The sequence below is a fragment of the Miniopterus schreibersii genome, assembly GCF_964146895.1.
Source record: "Miniopterus schreibersii genome assembly, chromosome: 7".
In the NCBI taxonomy this organism is placed as follows: domain Eukaryota; kingdom Metazoa; phylum Chordata; class Mammalia; order Chiroptera; family Miniopteridae; genus Miniopterus; species Miniopterus schreibersii.
The window spans coordinates 16,433,918-16,459,280 of NC_138108.1; the positions used below are offsets into that span (position 1 = coordinate 16,433,918).

Sequence of the window (25,363 nt, forward strand, 5' to 3'; positions counted from 1 at the left end):
TGGGTATACTTTGGATGGAGTGTAAAAATTCTTTCAAACTTACTGGAGATTGAAGTTATCAGAAAAGACATGACAGTAATGATTTGAGATATGTGCTTAATAAATCTTTAACAGAGGTTTTCTGTGTTTGTTGCTTTTTTGTTATACCAGTTTAAAGTAAGGTTATCTCTCTTTGGTAAATCTTGCCTTGGATTACTCCATCAACAAAATATAAGCTAAAGTAGTGGTGGCAGAAAAAAACAAAGGAACCTAGTGACATGTGTTTTAATAAAATTATGAGTGCTTTTTTTTGCAAATAATTTTTTTGCAGGTTAACCGGTAACTGAGAATTTTTTTGTTTGATGTTGATCAATTCAAAGTAGGACACGCATTTTTCTTTTTTAAAGAGGATGTCATAAAATGAATAAAAATTAGATTTATCAACTGATAACATTTGAGTAACAAACGGATATTACAGAAAGAAGAAAAGCACTGGCCTATAAAGGAAATATAATATCAGTTATCTCACAAATCCCAACAACTTTTCCCCCCCAACAAATTATGTTAGTAAGGTCTTTTCTTTTTCTTCCTTCTAGAAGGTGAATAATTTTTGAATCTAGAGCAGTTTCACATACTCCATCTTCCCTTCTGTCCATAAAACCCCATCTCCGTTGTGCATGCCCACACTCATGTGCACACAAGTACAAACGCATCCCCTTGTTGAGAATATCTTGGTTACTTTATATCTGGCAGAAAAGCATGAGATTCCGTAAAGAGATTTTCTGCCAGATTAAGGGCTAGCTGTTAGGGGATATTGGAGAAGTAAGTTAAGCAACATTATCTTCTGCCAGGAGGACATCAATTTGCAGATGCTGCTACAATTTCCTGCAGGTCAAGAAATCAGTTTAAGTCACTCTGTGAAGTGGCAGATCCTCAAAGGTAAAGTCATATCATGCCATTGAAATTCAAATTCAACTCAGAAGAGCTAACACCAACTCATCGGTTTAGACATAAGCATATAGGTTGAGGATACTGAAATAGTCAGAGACTCTGTGCCTCAAGGAAACTAAAAGGAATAAACTGCTCCCTTTGCAAGTTTTTGGCACGCTCGGACTAAGAGTATTTCATGAAGAAACAACTGGTACTGGTACCGCTGGAGCAGAAGCGTCAGCAACCGAAAGAGAAAACTTTGTCGGCTAAAATAATCATCCACAAGAGGGTTTTATTGTTTTGCAGCTAAAATTAAACCAGTAAATTATTTAATATGATGTTGATGTCAACAGCTGTTGCCATTCAAAATGAGGCCTTTTGCTGTTTTTGCAAATCTAATTACAATGAAGCCATTTGGGAAATGAAAGTGAGATCACAGAGCCCTAGTCTGCATGTGTCACTGGTGTGTCTTCCCCTCAGCCCTTTTAAATCATGATTATAAAATAAAAGAGAACATATATCGTGAGGCAGAAGTAGAAGGAGGGACAATGAAGAGATCAGTTTGCCACAGCAACAGAAGTTGGATGTCAGCCAAAAGGGAGTAGGCAGGTATAATAGGGAAAAAATCTTACCAGATCATTTGGGAACTCCCAGTAAATAGAAAGATGTTTTCAAATTCACTGCTACAGAATGATGGGGAGACAGAGTCTGAATTTTGTACTCCTTGGCATCTTCCAAGGTACATGGATTCTGTAATGAGTGACTTAATCCTGGAGGATTTCTGTTTTTCTTTTTATTTAGTTTAGTGCCGTCTTTTTTCTGATAGCCTGCGTATAGTCCAGGTTCACTCACTTCAGGAGAGTTCTGTGGCCCCAGCCACACAACAGAACGTAGAAATTTCAAATTTTCCTAAATTCCCTCTGTACAGTACCGCTGGGAAGCACTGTGCTTTGAGACCTGTCACTGAAGCAATGGAATGCTCTGTGCAGCCTGGGAAGATGACAGGGGCAGTGGCATGATGGGACCAGTGACTATTTTATTCCTAAACACATGTAATTACTGATCTATTAGGAAGTGCGAGCTCACCAGGCCAGCTCCACTTCGGAAAACAGCTTTTCTTCTATGTGCCAATATTGTGTCAGCTAGATAATTCAAGAACCAAGTTAATGGAAATAGTCTTTCAAGTCACTTTTTTTCTAAAGAAGGAAAGTTCTTACTTTGAATACTGTTTAATGATTTTCTGAAAATGAAATTATCTGTTTAATACCTTAAAAGCACATTTACTACTCTAAAAGTACATTAGATATATTGGCTCTAATATGCTCTTTTGATACTTTTTTAAAATAGGTTATCCATTTAGCACCTATCAGGAGATTCTCACTAACATTCCTAGAGGGGGAACAAAATTAGGTTGTCTCTTTTTGTCTTGACTAAAAAACTTTTATTTTAGCAGCTACTGGTGATAGCTAAGTTCAGAAATGGGCAAGACACAGCTCTGGACCACTAGGAAGTCACAGTCCAGTGAAGTTTTATTCTTACAGTTTAAATCCTTCTATTAGAGACCCTTGCCCACATTTTGAAATGATGAGGAAGAATTTAAAACTTAGGAATGATTTTCATACTTGAAATCAGCAAGATAGAAATCTTTAAAGAGGACTTGTAAACTAAATTTACTATGTAATTAAATGACCATAAGGGCAGGGATTATAGTTTCCTCACTAGCGCCACTCAAGTCCATGATAAATGTCAACTTAATTTTGATTGTTAGACGTGGACTGGGATATTTATTTTTCATAAGACATCTTTTAAAAACTTTATTAAATGTCTATTAATATTAGAATCATGATTTTATATTATTAAATTTCCTCTATGCCATAATGTTTTGTCAATTCTTTTTTATATTTTTAAATTTATTTTGTGAAATAATTTACATTAATAGAGAGAAGGAAAGAAGGGCTGTTTGTGGAATTATTGTCCACACTATTTTAATTGAAATCTTTAAATATTCCTCCATTTTCATTTCACAGTTTGGAGATTATTTGACATTATCTCAGCTATGTTACTGGCAAATATTAAACAGCTGAATATTTGAAGTTCCGATACTTTATAATAAATTACATTGATGTATTACAATTTCTCTTTCTGATCTTCCCATAGTGTCCTCCTTTAGAACACTAATTCTGTTGAAAGTTGTATTACTCTGTACCCTCATTCAGTCTCTTATTTGAGATTGACTCCTCAAAAGTTTATTTTCATTATTCTGTGATCTTGTTGAATTAATATAAATTATATGTGCTAAATAGTTTCTTCTATAAAGTACAGAATTGAAATAGATTATACCTCTTTACAGACACTGTGACTTGTATTTAGAAAGGATAGTACCATTGCAGCCACACCCTCACTCATTTCTGTCTTCCATTGTTTCTTTTATGCTTAGCTTATAAATATGTGTCAGTCTCAAATATCCTACAAATATCCTACACAATTCTCTCAACAAATCTTCCTCAACACACACCCTGCCCCCTCATTCCCTCCCCTTCCTTTCCCCTTGCCTCTGTCTTCAATTTATTTCTCAGCTCACAACAATCTAAATTCTAGTGACAATGACGCCTGAAATACTCTCAGTAGTTCTTATTTTGCTAGACCTCTCATTGCATTGGACACTGATGACCACCCTGCTTCCTGAAGTTCGCTACTGATTGGGCCTCAAGGATGCTGCAATTCATTCATTTCACTCCATTGTCTTTCCCCATGCTTCTGACATGAGCTCATCGTATGTCATTTACTGACTAGTTGTTGGGGTTCCTTGGGTTTCAGTCCTAGTCTGTGTTTTTCTCACTTCATAGATTCTTCTTCAGCCATCTCATTCACTTACGTGATTTCAGTTTGTTCCTGTGTGCTGTTGCAAAATTGATTATTACACTGTGCCCTCTGCTTCAGCCCCCACCCTCCAGCCACAAATTCATTTTCCAGCTGCTGAGGAGCATTTCCTGCTGGATTGTAGAACAACCACACTAATTTCTAGATACACAAACCTGAAATCAGCAACTCCTCCTGCCCCACACACCCAAGGAAAAGATTACCCTCCCCTTGCATTCTCTCACTAATGATATCACTAGTCTCAAAGTTAGAAATATGAGTCATTCTTAACTCTTTCTTCCACTTTCATCATCAAATCAGCCATTAACTTCTCTTTTTCCCCTATAACTGCTAAGATATTTTTGGAATCCATCCCTTTGCCTCTATCCTAGGTACCATTTTCCTAGTTTAGTCCATCATCTCTTGAATGGACTAAAACATTCTCTGTGCCAACCAAGTCTTCCTGGCTTCCAAATGACCAGCCTCCACACAGAGATATATGTAAAACACAAGCCAGGCATTTCACTACTTCGTTGAAACCCTCGGGTGGTTTTCCATTAAGTTTGGGCCTGGCAAACAGTCTTCAAGTTCTGGCTCCTGTCTCACGCTCTAGTTTCTTCTTTTCCCTGTCCCCGTTGCCTCATCTGTCTCCTTCATTAAATTGTGAACTCATTTAAAATAGGCAAATATCTAATTCATCTTTTTTTTTCTTTTTTTTTTTTTTAATCTCCAGCTCCTAGAACAGTAGCGACAGTGAATAGGCATGCAACACAGTTTTGTCTTAATGAATGAATGATTTTTCATTATTTACACTTTCTCCTTAAGTTTAATTTCACTTTGAAATATTTTTATTTTTATTTTTCAAAGGTTATTATAAAGCCATAGATTACAAACTAACCATAGCTTTCAGATTCTCACTTGAAAATAAGTAGACTATTAATTCTCCGAAATGGCAGTATTGTATATTTTAAAATAACATTTTGAGGAAGATATAATAGGAACCTAGAAAAAAGAAGTTCTTCAGAATAGAATAAAAAGAAGACCATAATAAGACAATTTGAAAAATTTGTAGTAGTTAATTTTCCATTTTTAGAAAATGCTTTAATTATAGATTGTGGTATCAATTCAAAACTATGCAACCTAGTTATTTATAATACTTTTTACATGCACCTGTATGTTAAAAAATTTTCCCATGCACCTGTATGTTAAAAAATTTTCTGACCTCTCAAAAACAATCCTCAAGACAAAAACAAACCAATTCCACTTTTTCACCTAGTATGAATGTTATATTTTTGAAGCAGGAAAATAGTTACTTAATTACTATTGGGCTTAGTTATAATAGTTCACCAATGAGTAGTTATTGAAAAGATACAATGGACAGTCTGGCCTTATGCATGATATGTTTTTTATTCATTATATAGGGATTTTAACATTAGCTTCTTTTTCTAAGAAATTTTAGTTTGGAAAAAGTCATTTTAATTACCAGCAGAATTAGAAAGTTCTATAAGTCATAGCTGTAGGAGGAATCTTGATAATGCACTGGAGCTATGTCTTTGATGGGGAAAAACAGAAAGAAGCAATTCAAGTACATTGGAAGATGGAAATATAATATGCCTAGAATACATCAAAATGAAATTTTAGGGCCTGAACATCTGAATTTGGTGTACTTATATTACTTCACTTAAATGTTAATCTCAGTGGATTTTTCAGTTACCTGGGTCTGAACGTATTCATTTCCTTGGAGAGGATTAATTTATTTGTTATTGTGTAAGTTAAATATTTTGGCAGTTTAAAACCTGTTTTTGTTTGCCTGTTATGGCACTGCTCTTTTAAAAGCGGGTGTCGAGATAAACTGCAGTATGGTGAAACAAGTTAATTTGCTTTTTAAATGAATTCATGTTTAAAGATAAGTATGTTTTAAAGACAGCCACAACCAAGGGATGGGATAATGTGATTATGTAAAGTGTCTATGAGAATAGCAATAAAGAATGTTAACTCACTTTCTGCCAAAATCAATCTTTAATGAGTATTAAGCGTCGGGTTATTATATTATATTGAATAGTTCCTGTTTCCTTTTCTATTGATTTTGTTTTTTTACATAAATTGAAGAGCTTTTAGAGGAAACGGTATACATGAAACCCTTATAGCCATTGAAATATCAAAGTTATTCATCAAGACATATAATCATGAATGATGCAGATGAACTGAAAGAATTAGAAATGAGCAATCTGTGTTTGGGAGTTATCCGCGAAGCAGAGTAAAATGTTGTTTTCTGTGGATATGTTTCTTTGCATTCCACTTGGGCGGTATTTGCAATTTATTTCTGGGTATCCATCAGCAATAATCTTCTTACTGCCTTTAAATTCATGGTGTTCCAGAATTGCCTAATAACTGTAATTAAGAGCGTGATACAATTGGTATTTATCTTATTGATTCTTTAAATGACTAATTTTTTTCCTTGTATTTTTAAAATTTGGATCTTCTGCAGGTGCATAGGCTCAAGTATTGAAGACTGCATCGGCCTGATGGATAGGTACTTGGTGTGCTTGTTCCCCATGTGCTTCCTGGAGGCTCCGTGTGAGCACTGGCGCATGTGTGTGCATGTCACTGTGAATGGAGAATGATGTTTTCTGTTCTGTAATTGCCTGCAGGTGTAGCGGTCCCACTAGTCATGACTGCATTTACTACCCTTGGACGGGCCATTCCACCCTACCACAACATGCTAGGTAACATCTACCATGTTTCCATTTTGCCACTCAAATCCTTTCCCAATGATCATGGGTGAAAAGTACTAACCAGTTGGGTGAAACTTATAATGTGTTAAATTGGGGAGTTAGGAAGTGGCATATAACACTTTACTTTCCAAGCCACATTTCTTGCTGCTCCTCACTCCATTGATTATGACTTTAGAATCCAAATTAGTAATATCATTATTCTTAATGTTGTACGAGTAAATGAAATTAAATAATTTTGAATTAAGCTAGAACTTTAATAGAATATTTTATCTTTAATTCTACAGATGATTTTGAAAAGAAATATTTTAAGAGAGAAATTTGCAAAAGTTGATGTGTTTTTGTAAAAGGTTATTGTAAAATATTTGATTCAACTTCTGATTTTATATTATTTTGAACTGGTTGGTATATGCTCTAAGTATCAGAATTGCCATAGACTAAAGGCAATAAAGAAAATATTTTGTGCACATAAAAGTACAAGCTGGAATTTCAAAACAAAATATGTCACTCACATTGATACAAAAACCTAAGTGTGAATGTAGTGGCTTCATTCAAAATCACCTGCAGTTGGAAATTGCACCGGTGTCCTTCAGCTGTGGTGTATCCATACATTGTACCACTGCTCAGCAAAAGAAAGGAAGTAACTGTTCACATACACGAACACAGATGGATCTCAAAAATACTGTGCTAAACGAAAGAAGCTATACTTAAAAGAATGCATACCATATGATTCTATTTATATGGCATTCTGAAAAACGCAAAACTGTAGGGACAGAAGACCGACCAGTGTTGCCAAAGGCTTGGGCGGTGAAGCATGGGCTTGACCACAGAAGGGCACAAGGAAATCTGGGGGGTGATGAAACTGTTCTGCATCTTGATGGTGATGGTTGCACAAGTGTATGTGCTTGTCAAAAGTCAGGGTTCAGAACATTTAAAAGGATGAATTTTACTGTATATAAATTATACCTCAATAAATTTCACTTTCAAAACTCATATTTAGGAAAATAATGATTTGACAATGTTATATAGACATATTACTAGCTTTCTTTATGAAACGTTTATTCTATCATTTGGAAGAGAGAGCAGTGATAAATTACAATTAGCAAAATGAGTTTTTGATGACTTGTTTTTTATTGTTTTTTAATTTAAACATTTTTTAAACTTACTGATTGATTTTAGAAAGAGAGAGGAAGGAGGGGAAGAGAGAGAAAGAGAAAGACAGACAGGCAGACATCAACTTGCTGTCCCACTTATTTATACTTCCGTTGGTTGTTTCTTGTATGCGCCCTGACCAGGGATCAAAGCGGCAACCCTGGTGTATTAGGACAGCATTCAAACCAACTGAGTTTTTTGGCCTGAACAACTTACGTTTTTTTAATGCAAACCATTGTGTTGAAATATATATAGTGTAAAAGTATGTAAAATATAAGTGTAAATGTCAGTGAATTTCTTCAAGTGCAACATTTGTGTAACCATCAGGCAGGTCAAGAAGAAACACAATAGTATCAGAACCAGAAACCCCCTTGTGCCCATTGCAAGGGTAACAACCACTGTCCTGAACATTAACACCATAAGGTCATTTCCCTGTTTCTGTACTTTATATAAATTATATAAATTGAATCATTGTATGTACTTTTTGCATCTGGCTTCTTTTTCTAAATATTATATTTATGAGATTCATTTATGTCATTCAATTCAGTCATAGTTTTTAGATTTATATGGTGTTTTGCCTTTTTTAAAGCAATTGATATGTCTTACTAATGTTATTTTTTAAATGATATGTCTTACTAATGTTATTTTTTAATGAAATAAATAGACAAACTCTAAAAAGAAAGAATGTGGTAGAGTTCAGTGATGCATACAATAGTGGTACTTTGGCACTTGGGCACAATCAAGACTAGTTTGTAACAGTTGTTTAGAGCAAGGCCAAAATAATGGGGGGAAATCAACACATATGAGAGAGAGAAAGAGAGTGGGAGGGGAGGGAGAGAGAGAGGAAGAGGGACAGGGAAAGAGAAGGAGAGAGAGAGAGCATCCCTGTACCCCAGACCCAAAGTGAAGTTTTATAAGCCAAGGTTTATTTTAGGTTGGAATGGAACTATATTCATGAAATACTTTTTCCTCCTTGAGCCTTTGAGTCACTTTACTATAACTTTGAAGGGTGTTCTCACATTTGTTTTGATGATTTTTAACATAATTATTTTAACCAACTACTGAGAGGCAATATAATATGGTGATTAAGTGTGCTGTCTTTGGAATCAGATTTTCTGAGGTCAGAGCCAGGCTCTACCATTTTTTAGATGTATGACCTTGGCTAAGGACCTTAATTTATCTGAACCTCACTTTCTTTATGTATAAAATAGGAATATTATTAATAAATTGGTTGTGAAGATTGAATGAATCACTAGAAGAGTGCTTGGCACAGATAAATCACTCAATATATGTTATTTATTATTTTTCTATGTATCAGGAATTTTAAATGTTGGTGATGGGGAAAACACCTCCCAGGGGGAGGAGAAAAGTACCTCAGAGTCACCCAGGAAGCTTTTACTTGTACCTCTACCCCTCTGATGGGTTCTTTGAAGGAAAGGAAGTCATTTCTTTCTTCAATTTGAGAATCACTGTCATAATGAGAGCCACAGGTACCAATGGCAGTAGGTCTCAGGCAGAGGCATATACAGAGACAGAGAAGAGATTAAAGCCATGGCAATAGACCACTTGTGGTTTTCAATGCTATAATTAGGTTATATAACTTAAACTCAGAGTGTCTTGTCAACATATAAAACATAAAAACTGTAGAGAGTATGCCAAACTGATGACATGTCAGGAAGCAAGACCTCAAATGCTCTGGAGAATCACAGTTTTGCTGTTCCTTTTATGCATTTGGAATTAAGGAACATAAGGATTTCATGAAGGGGGAGAAAGCAAGGTACAGGGTAGTCAACAAGATTATGTGTTCCCTTAAGGGTAGTTAAGCCTCTGAGGGGTCTGAAAAAGAGGTTTACTCAGACCTTTCAAAGGTGTGTCAACCTCCATGCACAAGAACAAGGGACAGGGCTTGCTTAAGGCTAAATAAAGCTTTTATAGGCCTGGGGGGTGACTACCCACCAGGACCTGCTGGGTTAGGAATTTATGATCAGATCAACCTGTGAGGTTACTTTTGGTCAGATTTATTACAGAGCCTCTTTTTTTGTTCATAATATCTTATTATAGATTTAGTATTTCCAACATTTAAACAAAGGCGATTTGGGAATTTTCAATCCTACTACTTGCCTGGGTTCCCAGGTCATTCCCTATAGTCTCAGATTAATACAATAAATCAGATTAGCTTTGTCAAAAATAGATAACCATGAGCAATAACAGAGGACAGATAATACAGGTCAGCCTGTCATTCCTGTGAAAAGTCACCTGTACACCTTTGTACAGATAAAGTGCAGGGTTCTTGAGTATGAAATTCGGGTTTCAAGTATTGGCCCTAGCATGTTTCGTATCTGTAAAATGAGATTATAATGGTAATTTTTAAAATGGGAATTCTTATACCTTGTAAGACTGGTGTTAGGATTAAATGAGATAATGCACAGGAGCCATTAAATAGTATATGTGCACTGGTGGTAATTAAGTCTCTAGCTGAAACACTGGAAAAATAATGTTTTGTGAAATTTCATGAGATTGCATTCTATTTTTATACATCAGTATGGCATAAATTCAATAGTTTAGTGACTATAGAATTGACATATATAATTTCTCAGGTTTTAAGCATTTAAATTTTGTATGATACTTTTATATATAATGAGCTCAAAAAATTCATAGTAGATAGCTAACTACTCCTTTTAGAAAACTTTTGACATATTTAATTAATACCTATGTTAAAACTTAATACCTGTTTTAGGCTTAAATTTATAGCAAACGTACTCTGTTCTTCAGTTGTATTGACTTGTCAGAATTGACTTGTCAGGGCCATTTATAAGGCAGTTTGGGATTTCCATGAAAGATTGAGCATGCACACTTTGGAAGAGTGTTTATGACCATGGGGAATTTTGACACAGGTTGAATGAAAAGCACAAGTAACAACCAGCCCCTTTTTCAGGTCCCCAATACCGCAGAAAATGTTTACCTGTCTGAAATGGGGTGGGTACACTCTAATTGAAAGCAGGGGACTAATCAAGTAATATTATGGGTCATTTACCTCTTCATAAATTCCATAATAGTTTTTTTTTAAAGCTTTTGTCTTAATTAATTAAAGTGGATCTTACCTAAAGGAGGGCAAACAGCATGATGGAAAATAATAGCTTTACGTTTCATAAACCATGTTCTAACTGGGAGATTATCCAAATGCCTAGTTTTCTTTTCAGTTGCAGAAAATTTTTAGTTGCAGGAAATTACATTCAGCGTGTCACTGTGGGCGTTTTGAAATATTTAGAGTTCCTACTCCCTCCTGCCCCTCTATGCTGTTTCTGAAACCAGCAGGAGGAAAGATTGAAGATTTAAATGAAAACAGGTGAAATGTTTCCAATCTTGATGGACTTTCCATTTCTAAGCAGTGCTATTCTTTCCCAAGCCTGCAATTTGCGAATTGGTTTCCACACTCCATTTACGTTCCGGGCGCTGCTGGAATTTCTTCCAGGAAGATTGGATGGTACAGAAGAGAATGTTGTTGTTTCTTTACCCGTAGCCTCCTAGCATATAGCACTTACAATGAAAACAATACTTGATATTGTAGAGCTTCTCCATGCTTTCCTCATCTGAATTATATGCCTAAAGAACAGAATTTATCTTTGATGGACTTTCTTTCCCATCGAGAATCTTATGAAGAAATATGTTCAGCAAGTTTTTATGTTTTGCTTTTTAGGTGCTATTTATGTTACCTTGCACAATGCTATTTTTATATAGATTCTAATAGAACAAAGCAATTGAAAATAAAACAAAAACCAAAGCATTAGATTCTTTTTTAACTTAGTTTCTTTATCAAATATATATCCAATTTTTTTATAATCTTAGCTTCTTATTTCATTAGAGCCTAAATTTATTAATCTCAACAAGCAAAGGCTCTATTGGTAAAATAATTTTTTGTTAGCCATCCAAAATGTAAACTAATAATTTTTTTAAGTTTGTGACAGAAATTAGGAAAACTGTTACCTATACATGTTCAGGCATTTTTTTGTCTAGCTATTTGGTCCAATTCAATTAATCTAGATATTTCGCAATATGAAATAGGTAATTGAATTCGGTTGTACTCTCTCAATCTCATACGGGCAGATATTGGAAACGTTTTGTATGCCTGTCACGTTTTAATGCCTATGTCACACTTTTACTTTATGGTAGTAGAATGGTTATTACCTAGCGTTCAGCGGTGTGACCCATGTGTGACGTCTGAGAGAGACGATGTGGCATTGCTGGCATAACTTTCACCAATGGCACAGTCTTTTTTCGTTGTTGGTTTTGCCCTCAAGGAACTCAGTTCATAATTTATGTCTGAATCAAATGGTCAAAATTGCCCATAGATACCTTAGATGAGTGGCAGTTGGGTTATGAACTCTTTAAGTCCAATAAATAAAAGTACACAGGCTTTTTAATATAAGTCTATCCTCAGTCCACTGCATTCTGTATATTAAATTTACTTTTGAATTAGAGTTTGAAGAGGCAAAGGAAACTGTGAGTTTCTTCTTTGTCAGCTGTTTTGTGCTCCATGCTTTCAGCACACCTAAAATACAGAAATTATCCAAGAATTATAGGGCAAGAGTAAAACATCTCAACTCAGTTGTTAATTACTCTTCATACAGTTAAAGTGGTCACTTTATACAAAAGTATTTAGTGGCACAAGGTTGTGTGAGTGGCCTTATGATGATAACAAAATGCTCACACATTGTTACCAAAGCTTTCAGACTCCCAGAAACATTAATATTATACTCAAACCCACTGGCTGTGAAAATGTGATCAGAAGTCATACTTATTGTTGAAAGTCAAAAGACACTGTTAAGAGCATTGACTTTAGGCCTATAATAGGAAATCTAAAGATAACATTATTGAACTAGGGAAATGTTGATTATACTGGTTAAGGGTCAGACCAAAAATTCAATGAGTTGAGTGAGCCATTATGAATATTTTACATTTCTACCCCCCAAGCATCTTTCTATGGTATAGAAATTATAGTGTTTATTATTATGATTAATTTCTGAATTGGAAAGATGTCAGGACTGCTTACACTCTATTATCTTGAAACACCTTAGGCTTCATTGAAATTTGTTACTGACAATCTAATGTCTTTTATTAAAAATAAAAGCAAAAAATGTGAAAGATATTTTTGAAGTCTGCTTCTTTTTTTAGACAGATATTTAGAGTTTTTAAAAAATTTTGCATGTGCTTTTCCAAAATTTGATCTCTAGCATTATTTTTTTATAAAGTATAATTTAGAGGTACAAGTATATCATCAGTATTACTCAGGATTTTTTACTAGCATTTTAGTAGATTAGAAATATTAAATTTTATCTCATAACATTTTATTTTTAACCTACAAATTTTTTTATGGCTTTTCCATGTATTTACAAGTGTAGTGAGTCTTCCCCAAGGGTGTTCTAAACCTGCTCTGTTCTATGTGGTGACCACTAGCTACATGTGGACATTGAGCACTTTATCTGTGGCTAAAACAAATTGAGATATGCTCTAATTGTTAAAAGTACACTGCATTTCAACAACATAGTATGAAAAAAGAGAATGCAAAATATCTCATTAAGCTTTTTTTGTATTGATTGCATGTTGAGATGCTAATAATTTGGGTATATGGGATTAAATAAAATATTATTTTAATGAATTTTATCTTTTTCAAATATGTCCACTAGAGTATCTTAAATAATATATTGGTTTGCATTATGTCTCTGTTAAACAGCACTACTCTAGAGCGGTCATCATAAAACTTTGACTACTCTTACCAATGAAAATTTTTTCATCACACACATCTATGCAGTTATATAAATAGAATTTATGATAGATATTTTAAATGATGAAATAAAAATTTAATGTAAATATAAATTACAATACTTTTTTTTTTTTTTGCTTTCCCACTTTGGAGGTCTCAGATTTTGATTCTAGAATGTCATATATGGATGGAGAGATAGTAGACTTTTGTCTTATGAATGATATTTTGGTAACAGTTTTACGCACAAGAACGGTGAAGGGGACTCTTTTGTATATTCACATAAGGGTTTAATTTTGCATCTTCAATAGGTGACAGATGGGATGAGTCAGACAGAGCCAAGGAAAAACATCTGTTTGCCTAACCCCATTGTCTGTACCTGTACATTTATATGTCTACATGGGTTTTATAAATTTCCAGAAGAGAAGACTAAAATATGATAATTTGAGTCTGTGTTTAGAATTTCTGGTATTGCCTACTCTTCAAATTAAAAATTACTCAAAGATTTGGAATTATGTTGTACAGACTCTTAAAATTATGTTTTATAGCCAATATTTCTATTAAAATGTCATTTCAATTTTTATGTCACAAATGAAAACTATACAGAAAGATTTAAGTATAGGTCAAAGTTTCTTTTGTTAGTAGAGCAAAATAACACTAACAAAAACCTCCTTTCATAAAAAGTTTACTTGTTGAGGCAGGAGAAATCCTCTTTTTTAAAAAATGAACAAAGCAAAATCTACTTCCAGAGCTACTTTTTTTCTCTTGAACCTCTAGATCCCAAGTCCCGGAGATCAGATCCCAAGTGCAAATCCCAGAATAGATAGCCGAATCCTTCTACACACCAAGAAATAAAGGACCTGGGAAAAATCTCAACACCAGTTCTTATTTCTTTCCCAGAATAGTGTTGCTTTTTCCAAAATCTTCTCAGATTTAGCTAAAAGCTTGTTTTTGCCATTCTTTAAAAATAAAATAAAATTCTAATGTGTGTACATATATATATATGTCTCAGGTGCAATAAATTATTATATTTAATTTTTATGATAAGCATATGAAAATAGTTATCACCATTACAATTTTACCAATGGGGAAACAGGATCAGAGTAATTAAGCAATTTATAAAAATCACTTAGCTAGTACGTGGCAGAGCAAGGATCTGAGCTCAGGTGTGTCTGATTCTAAAGACCATATTTTTTCCTTCCTACCTGATTTTTTCCCCAGTAGAAAAACAGTTAAGAGCTATTTCTATTATGAAGATGATTGAATATTTATAGTCTACTAAAACACTGTCACCCATTGTCTTTACCGTAGCCTTAAAGTTCTTCTACCCATTGAGCCTTCCTCCAATGTATAGGATTTTGCAGTGCTTGTTTCCACACAACATATTTTAGTCTAATAATACATCTGGCATTTCTTAGTTGGGTTAGAGCAATACATGACATCATCTAAGCATATACTCCTGTGTATTGGAACATAATGTAAATATTTATTTGTATTTTTATATATTCTTAATATACCAGTGACTAATCTAAAACATTTATGAGTAAACAGGATCAGTGGGTTTTTTAATCTTTTCTAAAGTGCCACTTATTTATAAATTCTGGAATGACATGGTAAAATTATTGTGGTTTTGTAAGAGAACCACTTCCATTAAGACCTGATACTAATTGATTAATGGCTTTTCTTCCCAGCTCTTACTGTAGGATTTGTGAGATGGTGCAAAGTTGATTGAGAGCAGTAATGAGTTTGGGTGGTAGACTGTGAATCCTAGATTATGCATCACTTGGTTCCTTGTGTTTGATAAGGTGAATAGTTACTTATACTAAGAAATATTCTTTCCACTGTTGGCACAATTAAACCTATCTTTTTGACAGGATAAACAGAACACCCACTCTCCCATATACACTACCTGGCATTAATCAGCCAGTAAATATTCATTGTCTTTACTCCATGGCAGGCATTGTGCTAAGAAACAGGATAATACAGAGCAAAACATTAACATAACCCCCAATATCATGGAATGTGTGGTGGCGTAGAGATGCATATCTTTATTCAGGACAGTTTTATAGTTATATATTTGCATGATTATATATTATGAGAAAATTGTAAGTGGATTGGATGGAGTGAGGGTCCTAAGGTAAGGAGAGTAACTAGGTGAGAGATGATGCCTTGAACTGAGATGAAGACGGCTCAGAGGAAAGTGGGACACATTCGGTGGAGAAAATTAAAGAGTCTCATTGGGGACATGATAAGCTTCAGATTATTTGATATCTGAATGAAGGTTTTGCATAAACGGATGAACACTGTGGAACTCAAGAGAGGGCTCTGAATGATCAGTCGTCTTTACACCCGTAATATTGGGTGAGATCCCACAGGCGGCCGTGCAGCCGGGAGGGAAGCCGAGCAGGGCCCGGGATGTGCAGTGGGAGGGCGGCAGAGACGGGCCGGCAGGAGAGGGAGGAGGCCGGAAAGACACAGGGACAGCGGACAGCCCAGGGGGTTGCCCTGGAATGTCCTGTTCCCTGAAGCTCTGGGTGAAGTCATCGGGCCCCAAGGGAGGCGTTGCCGGGGCTCAGGCATCAGCCTGCGGGCCGAAGGGTCTCTGCTTCCATCCCGGTCCAGGACTCGGACCTCGGTTACAGGCCTGACCGGCCATGTGCAGGCAAATCGCCGTGTCTCTCCCTCCCTCTCTGTCTCCCTCCCTCTCTGTCTCTTTTTCCCTCCCTCTCTGTCTTTCTCCCTCTCTGTCCCTCCCTCACTGTCTCCCCCTCCCTCTCTGTCTCTGTCTCCCTCTCTGTCTCTCCCTCTCTGTCTCTCTCTCCCTCTCTGTCTCTCCCTCTCTGTCTGTCTCCCTCTTTGTCTGTCTCTCCCTCTCTGTCTCTCTCCCTCTCTGTCTCTCTCCCTCTCTGTCTCTCTCCCTCTCTGTCTCTCTCTCCCTCCCTGCCTCCCTCCCTCCCTCCCTCTCTCTCCCTGTCTCTCTCTTTCTCTCTCTCTGAAAAGCAGTGGAAAAAAATATCCTCTGGTGATGATTTAAAAAGTAGGGTTGTAAATTCTCTGAAAATGAGACTGCTTAAATCTGTATTATGTAATTGTGCCCAGTAAACACTGCACAAATGTGTGGGTTAATGCTCTGATAGATACAGGCAGATGCAGTTTGCCCATATGATATAATCTCTGCTGGTAACCCAGGAATCTGAAATTACAGTGCTCAGAATGAATGGCCAGCTTGAGGTTAAAGAGATTTTAGCATACGAGAAAAAAGACGGGTGCCTGCAATGACCGAAGCTCCTCCACTGTCTCATGAAGCAGTGCTTGTGTAATATTTACTGCCTTATCTGAAAATGATAAATTCCTTAGCTGAACCATTTGGGTAGGTGACACAACCAAAGTTGTAAGAGCTTTATCCTCAATTTTGTAATCCTTTGGCATATTGCCTCAGGTTACCACATCTATGGAGTAGTATTTAGTAGATAATGTATTTTTGATTAAAAGTTTACAATGTATTGTTTGTGGCATTAAACATATTTATATATTCTACCTATGTAGACAGTGATAAAAGTGCTCTACTAATATAGACAGTTATGCTACTGTTTAATAGATGTAAACCGTGAAAAAAAATATGAGCACGAAAAATTTATCTGAGCTCATAAAAAGATCTTTAAAAAGAAAAGTGTTTTCTGGTCTAATTCCCATTCAGTGCTTTTTTTATAGAAATTCAGTTATCTGTCAATTATACCTCAATAAACCTGGAAAAAGTTCAGAGGTGTAAATTCATAGGTGAATTATAGCTATTCTCAGGATGGTGTCTTTAACCATAGAACGATTGCCTCAAAAATCGAATGTACCAGTTTGTATACTTCCCCATAACTTGTAACAAACAAACTAAAACCTGTGGGTATGTGTAAACATGGCCTATAAAGAGAAGGAAGGAATTACCATGGAACTGTTAGAGATTTTTCTGAGTTGTTAATCCTAGAGATAAAGAATCCAGATGATATTACATACTGGTGTGATGGTAATATCTCTCCTGAAACACTTTGTATCACTGTATTAAATCATATGTAACATTTGCATATTGAAATAATGTTGGAAAAAATGTTTATTTTAATGCAGGAGGAAAGATCAAGAGGGGTTAAAATTTGGTTAGGAAAAGGGAGAGTATCCTGCAAGTCATTCACTTCAGCACTGATATCCTCGTCATATTTAAGGTGTAACTGAGGAATTTCAAGTCCTCATCTAAGGCTAGAAACATACTAACACCCCAGGTCTTAGCAAGTCCGAACTGGAACTGCCAACTGAGATCTACATCAGATTCTGACCCAGATCATATCCATTCGCTCGAAAGGAAAATATGTGTCATATTTATAGAGCAGGCGGAATTCTGGGTCAGAATAAGCACAATTTGCAGGAGCAAAAAAAATCTTGTTAATGTGGCTCTCCTTGCCCTAGGCGGTAACCCTTCAAATGTCTTCTGTGGAATTTCAGTGTTTCCCCGTGTTTCAGGGTTTCCTGCTTCAAATCCCAGCTGCTTTGGGGAAGACTGAGCAGAGCAGCCGTGCTGAGGCCCGGTCACTGGGATAACAGATACTGCTGCTCTTGGCCTTTCTTGAAGGAAATGCATTTTTTTAAAGCCAAAAATATCATCTTAATGGTTTTATCCCTGAGAAAATAAATAAAATGAAGGTAAATAAAGAATCATGTCACACACTCGGTAAGGGCATAAAGGATTTAATAAACTTAAACCACAATGAACATAGCAACTCAGTAGAAATGGCAGTCTGATGAGAATCACAATAATAAGATGCCAGTAAATATAAAATCAAAGGGCCTATGAGAACCCCTAAATAAATTTATGTGCATTTTTTATTCTCTACTATCACGTATAGGTGTGAAAGATTAATCTCATGAATTGTATTTATCTACTTTAAAAAAAATTCTATTGAATCATCTGTAGAAAGAGAGACAACAGCTAAAAAAAATTAAGGGACTTCAGATTCTAAGATGTAAAATGTTAACATTATTTATGTTTTACCTTATCCAGGTATATTAGCTATCTGAGAGTCTATTTCTTTATATTAAGTATAAAGGTTATAAGCTCTACATTACATAATTATTGTAAAAATATACAATACATGTAAAATGAAATTGTAATAAAAAATATACAAATATCATTAGAATAGAAAATTAAATCCAATCTATTTACATTATTTGTATTTAAGGTTAGTATATCAGACAAAATAAATCTCTCTGTGGAAGGGAATGTTTTCTATACCGGATAGAGAGTATTTGGCATTTTCATTTATATTAGATTATTTCCCTTTGAAAATGAGGTGAATTGTTAGTGACACTACATGTTCTATAAAACCCATGAGCACCTTGACCTTGATGTCAGTCAAACCTTGTGTTTCTCTTATATTAACTTGCTATGTTTAAACTGCTTACAGTATTAATACAATATTGAAAATGTTATTTTCAAAGTTGCATTTCTGTTTCAGTTGGCAAGTGATTGTCACAATTTTTTTACCCAAAGCATTCTCACAAAGAGTAAAGCATTAACTTAACTATCACTCAAAAATGGAGACCTACTCTATCCTACACCCACAAATATCTAAAAATCATCAAAACTGGGGGGAATAGGATATGTGTAAGCAGTATTAACTTTTCAGATTAGCTTGGTTTTGTGAAATGTGGTGTTAATTATATGAAACAGTGGTAATTAAATGTCTCAGACACATTAAACTATTATGAATAGAAAAATATATGCTAAAGTAACTTAGATTGTAAAAGTGAACAGGGACTGTGAAAATGAAATCTTAATTGAAAATCACCAAGTAAACATTCAAGAAAGAGAAGATAACAAGGTCGTTTTAAATAAAGAATAAACTTAGTTTTGATTCACTATAATTTTCTTATGGCAAGAGCAAATTAACAAACATGGAGTACATTGCTGAAAATACATTAACCTCTGGTTTATGCTAGAGTCATGCTTTTGTCTGCTGTTTTTCATAAATTTAATAAACTTCTGTTTCAAAAAAGAAATAAATTCACTGTAGAAAATTAGAAAATTCCCATGAGTAAAAACACAGAAATTAGAGCACCGTAGTCATACTATTCAGAGACAATTGCTGTTTAGCATCCAGTTGTATATTATTCCAGATCTTTTTACATGCATGCACCTGTGCACACACACACACATGCACACACACACACTCAATTTTTCCCTAATTGAGATTCTACTGTTTTGTAACCGAATCTTTCCAATTTCTGGCCCACATGTTTTCATGACAGTAAATTTTCATCTCATCTACTACCCAATTCATATTCAAACTTCTAAGTTATCTCAAAAATATCTGTATAGCTAGTTTGTGCAAATTAGAATCTAATCCAGAATTGCATTTCACAACTGTTTTTTTATGACTATTAAGTCTTCTTAACCAAGACTATTAGCTTTTTTCATGATATTCACTTATTAAAGGGAGCATTCAAGTTGCCTTATAGAATGTTCCCTTTCTTGATTTCTTGGTTGCATCCTTGCAGTTAATAGTTTGTTTTCAAGAGTAAATTCTGATGTATATGAAAAATGCGGCCTTTCAAATGTCCGACAAAACCTTTATGTGTGATCTTTAGGTACAGAAGCTCGTTTTTTACTTCTTCAGGTTGTTTCTACCTCTGTCATTTCTGTAGAGTGGTAAGAAAAGAAAAAAGGTAAAGAAATATAAATCAACCAAGAAACTGCTATGGCAAAATCAAAAGTAAATGCTAACAATAAAACACCTAGGAATTACTGTCTATTGAGTTTTTGAATATTTTATTTGTTCTGCCATGACAAAAGGAAGTAGGAAAGCCATGAAAATTGATATTCACCAGAATTAGATTAAAAGAAGAGAGACACACTGGGCTTGTTTTGTTCTATTATTAGTGAATATTCTTAATATGAAAACAAAGAGAGACAAATACCAAATAGGGCATTTCTTGTAATTATAGTAACATTGACATACATTTTTTATAAATACATACCACTTATTCTTTTGCAAAATAAGCAGAGTAAGTTTAGTTTAGTCCAAATCTAGAATTAACAAAATGTTGGGCACTATTCTCAATCCTACATAATTCCTTTGCAATAAAAAATTGGACTGAGGAAACAAAAATACAAACCTTTTTATAATAGTGGCTTTTCAGGGATATGTTAGGCTAGAGCTAAAAATTGTGCCTCAAGTTAAAAGCTTAAAATGTTTTCTGAAATACCTATTTAACTGGCATGCTCAAAAATATGATCTTACACACTCCAGAACACATCACAATGATGAGTTTGTAACTATACTATAGTTTAATTTTCTCAGCATAGATTTTTATACCTTTAGAAATTTTATTTAGGGAAATCTATATGAATTATAGAAACATTGCAGTATGCTATAGTACTTTTAGCTGTCAGAAACAATCTTTAGGATGAACTAGTCTTTAAGGTTTTCCTGCAGTTTTATATGACAATATAACAGCCGTAATCTTTGAAAGATATGGCTTTATGTATTGATGGTACACAGATTTTTTTTTTTTTTTTATATAGAGCTCTTTAAAATTTTAAAGTTTTATTTGGGATCATTTGCTATCATTATTTCTGATCTGTCTTTAAGCAAAAGTTTATTTTGCAAGAGCAAATAATATTTTTTCTAAAAGAGTAGAGTTGTAGAGAGTAGATTCTTCTACAAATAGAAATATAAGATATAAAATTTTTAGTATGGAAAGCATGGGCATTCAGGGAATTCTTTTCTACTTTTGATATCTATCATTGCCTCATGGTCAAATATATATTAGATAACACTTATGTGTTTTACTCCAGGCTATTTGCTATGGCTTAAGAAATTAATATATTTCAGGGCTCTGACCACAGAAAGCTCTTAGATACTACTGTACTCTAGAACAAGAAGTTAAAACCACAAATATTGCTTTTAAAACAAGGAAAATTTTATCTTAAAAAGATAAATAAATTTTATAAATTTAATAAATAAATTTTATTATTTTTATAATAAAAATGATCAGTTTCAAAACTATATCTTAGTTAACAATGTTAAGAATAAAAATCTTACTCAGTCTTTTTCTAATCTCTTTTTGGTTTTAAATTAACACCTTAATTATGGAGGTGTGGGGTTCCATGAGTGATTTCAATAGACATTTGACAACATCTAGAGACATTGTCATGACTGGAGGACAGAGGTGCTACTGACATCTAGTGGATGGAGGCCAAGGATGCTGCTGAACATCCTAAAAAGCACAGACCAGTCCCCCACAACAAATAGCAAGCCCAAAATGCCAATAGTGCCACTGTTGAGAAAGCCTATTTTAGAGAAAATGTTGAAAATAATATTATTTAATACCACAATCTAATTAAAATGTATTTTCCATTCACTTGTAGATAAAAGTAACATTAAAACAATTTAAAATTGTTTTAAATTGTATCAAATGTATTAACATTTTGGCATGAGTTCTTTGGTGTTACCACGTTTTGCATTTTTTGATGAAATGGCATGTTGTGGCTGCTCACCTCCCAAGATTAGTTGTATGTGCATGGATTATTATTATTTTAAAAACCATAAGCAACTGCCTTTTTTACCATAAAAGTTTTGTTATAGCTCTAAAGCATTCTTATTTTTATTACTTCTAACGGACTAGATTTGTGGTATGTGGAGATGTACAACTGCTCCCCCCCTACCCCCCCGTCTTTCCTCTCCATAATGTTTTGTCTTTTCCACTCTGGTTGGCAGAACTCCTCTGATTGCAGCGGGAGTCATCGGCGGGCTCTTTATCCTGGTCATCATGGGCCTGACGTTTGCAGTTTATGTGAGAAGAAAGAGCATCAAGAAGAAAAGAGCCTTGAGGAGATTCCTGGAAACAGAGGTGACGTGTTGATTTCTTCTCCTCATGTGTTTAGGGATTTTCAGTAGAGTTGGAAGGTTTAGATGTTACTCAATTTTTAATCCAAGTGAAAATTTTGCTCTATTTTCTGCTGAGGGTTTCAATTTTATAGTATGTTATACAAAGCTGCTGAAAAATTAGAGTATATAGTAAAAGAAATCAAGGCATGTTCATGGCTTAAAGAGGAAAAGCATCAGAGGTCAAGGAAATCACCTTGTTGAGGAAAAGACAGATCTGTTTCTTTGATGGGAGGGGTCCCATTTTCAAGTTCTAGGATATCACGGTAGCAGAGCTACTATTCTGCTCCCAGAAATTATCTAGATAGCGGATATCTCAGTAGCAGAACTAGAAAAATGCTAGGGATAGAATTTTTCTGGTTCAAAATAAAGCCAGATAGACAAGCAATTTATGCTTTAATTAGGGTCATTAAGTTGGTAGCCACTGATCTCATTACCGCAGCAGCGAAAGGCTGAGCTTACAGGATAAAGTTTCCTGTTGCAATCACACAGACCTTACCACACAATTTATGAGATGCATTTAATATTGTGCATGTTAGTTATTGTGAATATGTGAATTAGCATATATTATTATAATTTCTTTTCTATTGCTGCACTGAGTTCTCTAGCATGCAAGCTGATAGTTTTCCCTGTACTGGTCATGGGGGAAAACAAATACAGAAGAATACGCATTACCAGATTCTTCTTAACTCGAATACTACCGCTCTCCCCTGATACACACATCCCTGCCAGCCTGAGCAGTTCAGGGCCAAGCTGTTCAGAGACGTAGCCTTCCCTGGGTTTGTTTCCTTCTCATCATCAGTGTGACCACCTTGACTTTTCCTCTTCGCAGTAACAGAAATGGGTATGTTCATGCATTCATAAATTGTGCGCACTGATAATGAATTAAATTCTAGCTCTTTTCCTCTGGAAATCATCATTACCTACAAGAGTAAGGAGCTGCTTTACAGTTACATATATGAGAATACTTTATAAGGATTGGAGTGACCTAGGAATGGGCTGTCCCATCAGGACACATGTGCAAACTTGCCAAAGGGAATTAATTACATACCGGGAAAAACGGTAGCGATTTCTAGTTGAGTTGGATGTTTACCCAAGATAAACTTGGTTTCCTGCGCGCATATGTGAATAAGCTGGAGCACAGTGCATGCGTCCTGCATATTTTCAGCTTAGTTAGGTGGGATGCTGGAGGCAGAGAGCATTTCCCTCATGTTTAGCTTGGGGCAGGCAGTGAGAGAATTCTGGAAGGCGAATGAACTACATTTGGAGAGCAATCAAAGGCTTGGAACAGCAGTGGACATTTAGGTGATCGAGTAAACAGAAGAGAAATTCTGTCTCCTAACAGTGTGCGGAAAAAACTCATTGTTATGAAGAGTTGTTTTGTTTTGTTAATATGGTGCTTTTTAAGAATGTTTTTTGAATTGATATTTCTTTACTAAATAAACTCATACTGATTGGTTTCATAAGTAAATTCTATTTTCATAGAAAGTTATCTTTTAGAACTAAATTAGGTAATTGGTGAATTCACTCCTATCTTTCTCTCAATAAAAGTAAATACCTATGATTTTTTACCATTTAAATAGAAAAGGAGTTTTTAAGAGGATCAGCTTAAATCTTTAATATTGAAGCAGAAAATTTCACTCGGGTGTGAACAATGTGTTAAAGCATATATATTAGAATGTATTAAATGTTGACACACTTTTCCAAAACTTTTGCTTCAGATTATCTTTCTTCTGTTACAAAAGAAAAGAAAAAATATATTTTTCAACATACACTTATTGAAATTCACTATAAGCTTGATGTTTTGATAGATGCTGTGATGTATTAATGAGAGCTGATCCTACCCCTTGAGAGTAACAGATTCAGAGCCTACATGTGGCAGGAATGTTCCAAAGTTTTCACCCTCTATTATATACCATTTCCTTCTTTAAATCTTTTAAAGTAATTATTGCTATCCCTGTTTCACAGATGTGAAGTGAGGGGGCAGGAGGGGTAAGTTGCTTTCTAAGACAGTGAATGGTAGCCCTGGTATACAAACCTGTATTTGTATTTGTAAACCTATGAGTTTATTTAGTAATGAAGACTCTAGACTCAATTCTTTTCCCACCATACTGGCTTGCAAAATGAAATTATGCTTTTTTATACTCAAATTCCTGGAAAAAAATGTGTTTTAAGACTATTTTAAACAATACCTAAGAAAACTGCAGGAGACTAAACATCTCAGATAGAGTTGTGAAGCTTTCAAAGTATAAAATTACTGCATTGACTGTGCCAAAGCATGGATATAATATATATTTTAAGTAAAGTTAACCTAAAGTGCTGAAATCTAGTCTCCAATATTGGATATGATTTTATATGACTTTTGTACATGATTTTAAAAAGTAATTCATAAAAGTTCCTCATTATACACATAATGTGTATATCAGAATCTACCAAACAAATGCTACACAGTAGAGTTGAATTCAGATGAAGGAGATTCTCTTTAGGAGATCCGTTTTCAAAGTTAATAAAGAACTTTTGGGATTATTTCGGAGACTTCTTTTATGTGACTTGAATGCAGTTATATGCATTTTTACAATGCAAATTTGAAAATGCAATAGAAGTGCATTAGTTATCAGACTGTTAGAAAATAACCTAAGTTTATTGAGAATTTTATCATCTTCTCCCCAAAATTCTTGCCATGGCTAAACTTCCCTGTACTGAAGACTCTGTTTAGCTAATTAAGTGTGCTCACAGAAGCATGATAGTAATAACCAGGCTGGAGGGCCACGGTGCACATAGCCCTGTAGCCAGACATCTTGAAATATTGTGGTGCTTTTCAAGAAAATTTGAGTAGGAGTAGCCCTTAATTATTTCCTTATGCTGAGAGAGAATAAGCTACTTGTCTGGGTTTAAAATTTAGCTCCTTTAACTAAAAAAAAAAAAAAAAAAAAAAGCAACTTCTATTTCACTTGCCTTTTCCTCAAGCATAAATAAACCTTTAAAATTTGAACATAGCTTACAGACTTTTTGGTATCGAGTCTCTC

The 25,363-nt window shown here is 34.8% G+C and overlaps 1 protein-coding gene across 4 annotated transcripts in view; it reads left to right on the top strand.

Annotated features, from left to right (window-relative positions):
* ERBB4 (erb-b2 receptor tyrosine kinase 4) overlaps positions 1-25,363 on the top strand; it is a 797,001-nt gene that overhangs the window by 591,563 nt on the left and 180,075 nt on the right. For 2 of the 4 annotated variants that reach the window (XM_081141986.1, XM_081141988.1), the window contains exons 16-17: positions 6,257-6,301; positions 22,170-22,302. In XM_081141986.1, coding sequence (XP_080998112.1) covers positions 6,257-6,301; positions 22,170-22,302 — 178 coding nt within the window. Of the gene's footprint in view, positions 1-6,256; positions 6,302-6,419; positions 6,495-22,169; positions 22,303-25,363 lie in introns of all 4 variants that reach the window. The other 2 variants (XM_081141985.1, XM_081141987.1) reach the window with 1 other exon arrangement.